This window comes from Salmo trutta, unplaced genomic scaffold (genome assembly GCF_901001165.1).
Source record: "Salmo trutta unplaced genomic scaffold, fSalTru1.1, whole genome shotgun sequence".
Lineage (NCBI taxonomy): Eukaryota > Metazoa > Chordata > Actinopteri > Salmoniformes > Salmonidae > Salmo > Salmo trutta.
The window spans coordinates 77,023-84,484 of NW_021822929.1; the positions used below are offsets into that span (position 1 = coordinate 77,023).

Genomic DNA, 7,462 nt, shown 5'->3' on the forward strand with positions numbered 1-7,462 from the left:
TTTAACAGTCCAGATCTAGTCCCACCTGATGTTCTGTTCAGTCATAACAGTCCAGATCTAGTCCCACCTGATGTTCTGTTCAGTCATAACAGTCCAGATCTAGTCCCACCTGATGTTCTGTTCAGTCATAACAGTCCAGATCTAGTCCCACCTGATGTTCTGTTCAGTCATAACAGCCCAGATCTAGTCCCACCTGATGTGGGACTAGATGTATATATGTATGTATATATGTATATATAGTTTTACCAGTGACACCAATTTGTTGATCTAGTATTTTCTTTTGAAGTGATGTTTCTTTGTCTTGCTGTGACAAGGTACTCACCACATCCTGGTTCTGTCATCACAACACGCCACATTCACACAGTTGAACCTATTTCCTGTACATCTCTCTGACACACACACACCTTTTCTCTACACACTCTCTCACACACACATTCTCTCTCTCTACACACACTTTCTCCATTTTACACTCTCTACGTACACACTTCCTGTCTGATAAATAACTGTGTCAGGAATATCATCTATCATGGTGGGCTACTGTCCCATCTGTGGGAAACCCGTCTACTTTGGTGAGTGCAGCGTGTGTGTGTGTGTGTGTGTGTGTGTGTGTGTGTTTGCAGTGTCATACAGTGGGTCAGAGATGACAGATTGTTAGGACAGGTTTTTGAGAGGCATCGTTCGCTCGCAAATCTTTTCTAGACTCAATCGTTATACCTTTGCTATATTGTGTGTGTGTGTGTGTATGTCTCTGTGTGTGTGTGTGTGTGTGTGTGTGTGTGTGTATGTCTCCGTGTGTGTGTGTGTGTGTGTGTATGTGTGTGTATGTGTGTGTATGTCTCCATGTGTGTGTGTGTGTGTGTGTGTGTGTGTGTGTGTGTGTGTGTGTGTGTGTGGGTGTATGTCTCCGTGTGTGTGTGTGTGTGTGTGTGTATATGTCTCCGTGTGTGTGTGTGTGTGTGTGTGTATGTCTCCATGTGTGTGTGTGTGTGTGTGTGTGTGTGTGTGTGTGTGTGTGTGCGTGTATGTCTCCGTGTGTGTGTGTGTATATGTCTCCGTGTATGTGTGTGTGTGTGTGTGTGTGTGTGTGTGTGTATATGTCTCCGTGTGTGTGTGTGTGTGTGTGTGTGTGTGTGTGTGTGTGTGTGTGTGTGTGTGTGTCTCCATGCTCTGAACAGTCTGTCATGACTCACACACAGACAACAGGAAGTGTCTTCTCTGAGGAAGCAGACTGTTCTGTAACACACCAGCTACTCTCCAATACTCTAACCTGGTGTCCTTTCCTTTCTAACCAGCCTTCTTTTCATCCTGGGATAAGTTCCAACACCCTAAACTGGGCTCTTTTCCTTCAGAGGCTGGGTTCCAATAGTCTAACCTGGCTTCCTTTTCTTCAGAGGCTGGGTTCCTATAGTCTAACCTGGCTTCCTTTCCTTCAGAGGCTGGGTTCCTATAGTCTAACCTAGTGTCCTTTTCTTCAGAGGCTGGGTTCCTATAGTCTAACCTGGCTTCCTTTTCTTCAGAGGCTGGGTTCCTATAGTCTAACCTGGCTTCCTTTCCTTCAGAGGGTGGGTTCCTATAGTCTAACCTAGTGTCCTTTTCTTCAGAGGCTGGGTTCCTATAGTCTAACCTGGCTTCCTTTTCTTCAGAGGCTGGGTTCCTATAGTCTAACCTGGCTTCCTTTCCTTCAGAGGCTGGGTTCCTATAGTCTAACCTGGCTTCCTTTCCTTCAGAGGCTGGGTTCCTATAGTCTAACCTGGCTTCCTTTCCTTCAGAGGCTGGGTTCCTATAGTCTAACCTGGCTTCCTTTCCTTCAGAGGCTGGGTTCCTATAGTCTAACCTGGCTTCCTTTCCTTCAGAGGCTGGGTTCCTATAGTCTAACCTGGCTTCCTTTCCTTCAGAGGCTGGGTTCCTATAGTTTAACCTGGCTTCCTTTCCTTCAGAGGCTGGGTTCCTATAGTCTAACGTGGCTTCCTTTCCTTCAGAGGCTGGGTTCCTATAGTCTAACCTGGCTTCCTTTCCTTTGTTGTCTGGGTTCCTATAGTCTAACCTGGCTTCCTTTCCTTCAGAGGCTGGGTTCCTATAGTCTAACGTGGCTTCCTTTCCTTCAGAGGCTGGGTTCCTATAATCTAACCTGGCTTCCTTTCACCTGGGCTCCTTTCCTATGTCCTCAATTGACATGAGACAGCAGACTGGTCTCTCACACTTCGGCTTTGTTCAAATACCAACTTGCCTTCCTTTCCTTTAGGGACTTGCATTATTTGCATATATCCGGTACAGGAACTAGGGTTGCAAATGAAAGGTATATTATTGGAAAATGTCTATGTTTACCAGGAAACTACCAGAATTTTGGTAACATTTACATTTTAGGGGGAATTTGATCAAATTACATCTGGTGGTCTTTTTGTGCTTAAGATTATCACATGAGTCTGTAATTATCTCTGGTCCTCTGTGTGGCCTTATCACATGAGTCTGTAATTATCTCTGGTCCTCTGTGTGGCCTTATCACATGAGTCTGTAATTATCTCTGGTCCTCTGTGTGGCCTTATCACATGAGTCTGTAATTATCTCTGGTCCTCTGTGTGGTCTTATCACATGAGTCTGTAATTATCTCTGGTCCTCTGTGTGGCCTTATCACATGAGTCTGTAATTATCTCTGGTCCTCTGTGTGGTCTTATCACATGAGTCTGTAATTATCTCTGGTCCTCTGTGTGGTCTTATCACATGAGTCTGTAATTATCTCTGGTCCTCTGTGTGGTCTTATCACATGTGAAATATACAATAATTAAATAAGATTGTTTAAAAAAAAATATATATTACAATCATTAACCTTAATATAACCCATAAACTCAGTAAATATCATTGGTGTTTAATATGAGGGTCTCAGCATGAAATATTCTTTATATGTTTTTACACTTGTATTTATTTTACTGTCAGAATGTCTTTGTTGTAAATGTGTTGGAGCCAAACTGATGTCAGTTGTTAAATAAGTGAATAGTTGGAGTTAATAAAAATAATGCTGTTGTTGATTAGATGCTTTTTTCATTAATTATCTATTGGACAATATAGACACAGACACAATATATAGGAATACATTTTTACTCAAGTATAAATTCCCAAAGTTACCATAGAAGATTCCAGTAATTTTGGTAAATTACTGGTAGCTTAGCAACTCTAACAGGAACCTAACTGGTAAATCAAATCAAATCAAATGTATTTGTATAGCCTTCTTACATCAGCTGATATCTCAAAGCGCTGTACAGAAACCCAGCCTAAAACCTCAAACAGGTGTAGAAGCACGGTGGCTAACTCTCAAGTCACAGTGCAGATCTTGGGACTGAACACCTCCCTCTCCAACTGGATCCTGGACTTTCTGACGGGCCACCCCCAGGTGGTAAGGGTAGGTAACAACACATCCGCCATGCTGATCCTCAAAACGGGGGCCCCTCAGGGGATCGTGCTCAGACCCCTCCTGTACTCCCTGTTCACTCATGACTGTCGAGCCAGGCACGAATCCAACACCATCATCAAGTTTGCCGATGACACAACAGTGGTAGGCCTGATCACCGTCAACGATGAGACAGCCTATAGGGAGGAGGTCAGAGACTTGTGGTGCCAGGACAACAACCTCTCCCTCAACGCGATCAAGACAAAGGAGATGATTGTGGACTACAGGAAAAGGAGGACCGAGCACGCCCCTATTCTCATCGACGGGGCTGTAGTGGAGCAGGTTGAGAGCATCAAGTTCCTTGGTGTCGAAGCCACCAACAAACTAACATGGTCCAAGCACACCAAGACAGTCGTGAAGAGTGCATGACAACGCCTATTCCCCCTCAGGAGACTGAAAAGATTTGGCATGGGTCCTCAGATCCTCAAAAGCTTTTACAGCTGCACCATCGAGAGCAAGGCACTACAGAGGGTAGTGCGTACGGCCCAGTACATCACCGGGGCCAAGCTTCCTGCCATCCAGGACCTCTATACCAGGCGGAGTCAGAGGAAGGCCCTACAAATTGTGAAAGACACCAGTCACCCTAGTCATAGACTGTTCTCTCTTCTACCGCACGGCAAGTGGTACCGGATCACCAAGTCTAGGACCAAAAGGCTCCTTATCAGCTTCTACCCCCAAACCATCAGACTCCTGAACATCTAATCAAATGACCACCAGACCTCTCTTTTACACTGCTGCTACTCTCTGTTTACTATCTATGCATAGTCACTTTAACTCTCCCTACATATTACCTCAATTACCTCCACTAACCGGTGCCACCTCACATTGACTCTGTAACGGTACCCCAATATAGCCTCCACATTGTTATTTTACTGCTGCTGTTTAATTATTTAGAACTTAAACATATATTTTTTAATTTAAAACATTTTTTTCTCAAAACTTCTTAAAGCTATGTTGGTTAAGAGCTTGTAAGTAAGTATTTCACTGTAAGATCTACACCTGTTGTATTCAGTATTTCACTGTAAGGTCTACTACACCTGTTGTATTCAGCATTTCACTGTAAGGTCTACTACACCTGTTGTATTCTGATTTTCACTGTAAGGTCTACTACACCTGTTGTATTCAGCGCATGTGACAAATACAATTTGATTTGATTCAATTTTTTATTTAACCCCTGGTATCCTCCAACCCCATCGGTCCATGCCAGATATTTGACCTCTAACCCCTGGTATCCTCTAACCAGATTGGTCCATGACAGACATTTGACCTCTAACCCTTGCTATCCTCTCTCCCCATTGGTCCAGGTGAGAAGAAGAGGTCATTGGGGCGGGACTACCACCCTCTGTGTCTGAAGTGTCAACAGTGTCAGAGACAGTTGACCCCGGGACAACATGCTGAGGTATGGAGAGAGAGGGAGGGAGGGAAGAGGAGGAGGGAGAGAAGGGGGATCCCAGGACAACATGCTGAGGTATGGAGAGAGAGGGAGGGAGGGAAGAGGAGGAGGGAGAGAAGGGGGACCCCAGGACAACATGCTGAGGTATGGAGAGAGAGAGAGGGAGGGAGGGAGGGAAGAGGAGGGAGAGAAGGGGGACCCCAGGACAACATGCTGAGGTATGGAGAGAGAGGGAGGGAGGGAAGAGGAGGAGGGAGAGAAGGGGGACCCCAGGACAACATGCTGAGGTATGGAGAGAGAGGGAGGGAGGGAAGAGGAGGAGGGAGAGAAGGGGGACCCCAGGACAACATGCTGAGGTATGGAGAGAGAGGGAGGGAGGGAAGAGGAGGAGGGAGAGAAGGGGGACCCCAGGACAACATGCTGAGGTATGGAGAGAGAGGGAGGGAGGGAAGAGGAGGAGGGAGAGAAGGGGGACCCCAAGACAACATGCTGAGGTATGGAGAGAGAGGGAGGGAGGGAAGAGGAGGAGGGAGAGAAGGGGGACCCCAGGACAACATGCTGAGGTATGGAGAGAGAGGGAGGGAGGGAAGAGGAGGAGAGAGGGAAGGGGGAGGGAGGGGAGTATAGCGTAGGGGGGAGACGTAGGAGGGAGAGGGGAGAGAGGGAAGGGGGAGAGAGAGTGAGTCAGGGAGAGAAGGGGAGGGGAGAGAGGGAAGGGAAGGGGGAGTGAGGGGGGAGAGATGGAGAAGTGGAGGGAAAGATAGTGTCAACAGTGTCAGAGACAGCTGACCCCAGGACAACATGCTGAGGTACGAAGACATGGAGGGGTAGTGTGGGGAGGGAGTGAGGGAGGTGGGGTGCAGAAGGTCTGTCTGTCTGTCTGTCCGTCTATCTACATGTATGTGTGTATCTATGTATCTCATGAACTAAGATGTTTTCTGTGCTTTGTGTTTCAGCATGATGAGAAACCCTACTGCACTAACTGTTACATGAAGATGTTTGGTACCAGAGGTAGATACTGCTTGGTGATGTACTTTAGCTGGTGTGCGTCCCAAATGGCAGCCTATTCCCTACATTGTACACTACTTTGGCCAGAGACTTGGTCAAAAGTAGTACACTAAATAGGGAACAGTGTGTGTCTTAGGATGCTATGTACAGCAAATATTTCATACATCTCTCTCTCTCTCTCTCTGTCTCTCTCTCTCTCTCTCTCTCTGTCTCTCTCTCTCTCTCTCTCTCTCTCTCTCTCTCTCTCTCTCTCTCTCTCTCAGCAGGTAACAGGAGACTGATGTCAAACTGTCACAGCTCAGCCTCCTCTTCCTCTTCCTCCTCCTAGGAACCAGTCTAACCAAAAACCACCAAAATACAACCTAATGAGAACTAACAGGCTATCAACAAGGATCTATGTTCAACAAACCTGACATTCAGCCATCAAGCCAATGACCAACCAACGAGACCCAACATTCAGCCAACCAACATTTGACCAACCAAGAAATACTCTGAAAGTCTTCCTCTTTCAGTCAGTCATAAAACAACTACCTTGACCACAACATTGTGTTCAATGGAGACAACGGCTGTTCTTCAATAAAACAGAAGCTTCTACAGTCGTCTGGTTGAAGTGTGTTAAACACAGAGTCTCTTTAGGCATCAACACACATCCTACACTACACATGTACTGGAGTACACAGACACACATCCTACACTACACATGTACTGGAGTACACAGACACACATCCTACACTACACATGTACTGGAGTACACAGACACACATCCTACACTACACATGTACTGGAGTACAGACACACATCCTTCACTACACATGTACTGGAGTACACAGACACACATCCTACACTACACATGTACTGGAGTACACAGACACACATCCTACACTACACATGTACTGGAGTACACAGATACACATCCTACACTACACATGTACTGGAGTGGACACTACCTAGTCAGATCATGTTTTAATACCACTAGAGTTCTGAACACACACACACACACACACACACACGCACACGCACACACACACACACACACACGCACACGCACACACACACACTTGGCAATGAGGGTTTCAGCATGATATTCTTACTGTATGTTGTAGTCTGTCCAAGAGGAGAATCACACAAGAATGATCTCAGTTAATTCATACTGTATGTTGTAGTCTGTCTAAGAGGGGAATCACACAAGACTGATCTCAGTTAATTCATACTGTATGTTGTAGTCTGTCTAAGAGGGGAATCACACAAGACTGATCTCAGTTAATTCATACTGTATGTTGTAGTCTGTCCAAGAGGAGAATCACACAAGACTGATCTCAGTTAATTCATACTGTATGTTGTAGTCTGTCCAAGAGGAGAATCACACAAGACTGATCTCAGTTAATTCATACTGTATGTTGTAGTCTGTCCAAGAGGAGAATCACACAAGACTGATCTCAGTTAATTCATACTGTATGTTGTAGTCTGTCCAAGAGGAGAATCACACAAGACTGATCTCAGTTAATTCATACTGTATGTTGTAGTCTGTCCAAGAGGGGAATCACACAAGACTGATCTCAGTTAATTCATACTGTATGTTGTAGTCTGTCCAAGAGGGGAATCACACAAGACTGACAGCC

The 7,462-nt window shown here is 45.6% G+C and overlaps 1 protein-coding gene across 3 annotated transcripts; it reads left to right on the forward strand.

Moving 5' to 3' along the window:
* Positions 1-388: 388 nt before the first annotated feature.
* LOC115187304 (cysteine-rich protein 2) lies at positions 389-6,442 on the forward strand. Of its 3 annotated transcripts, none has more exons than XM_029746368.1 (4): positions 389-569; positions 4,747-4,841; positions 5,792-5,846; positions 6,110-6,442. In XM_029746368.1, exons 1-4 carry the CDS (start codon positions 527-529, stop codon positions 6,169-6,171), a joined length of 255 nt encoding a protein of 84 aa, XP_029602228.1. In that variant the 5' UTR covers positions 389-526; the 3' UTR covers positions 6,172-6,442. The 3 variants fall into 3 exon arrangements, with proteins under 3 accessions (XP_029602228.1, XP_029602229.1, XP_029602227.1); XM_029746369.1 differs by having other exon boundaries at positions 6,172-6,442; XM_029746367.1 differs by having other exon boundaries at positions 391-569; positions 6,107-6,442.
* Positions 6,443-7,462: the final 1,020 nt, after the last annotated feature.

Coding starts and splice junctions, on each gene's coding strand:
- LOC115187304 (XM_029746367.1), top strand. CDS start 527: ATGGTGGGCTACTGTCCCATCTGTGGGAAACCCGTCTACTTTG. Junction 570..4,746: donor TGGGAAACCCGTCTACTTTG/GTGAGTGCAGCG, acceptor CCATTGGTCCAG/GTGAGAAGAAGAGGTCATTG. Junction 5,847..6,106: donor GAAGATGTTTGGTACCAGAG/GTAGATACTGCT, acceptor TCTCTCTCTCAG/CAGGTAACAGGAGACTGATG.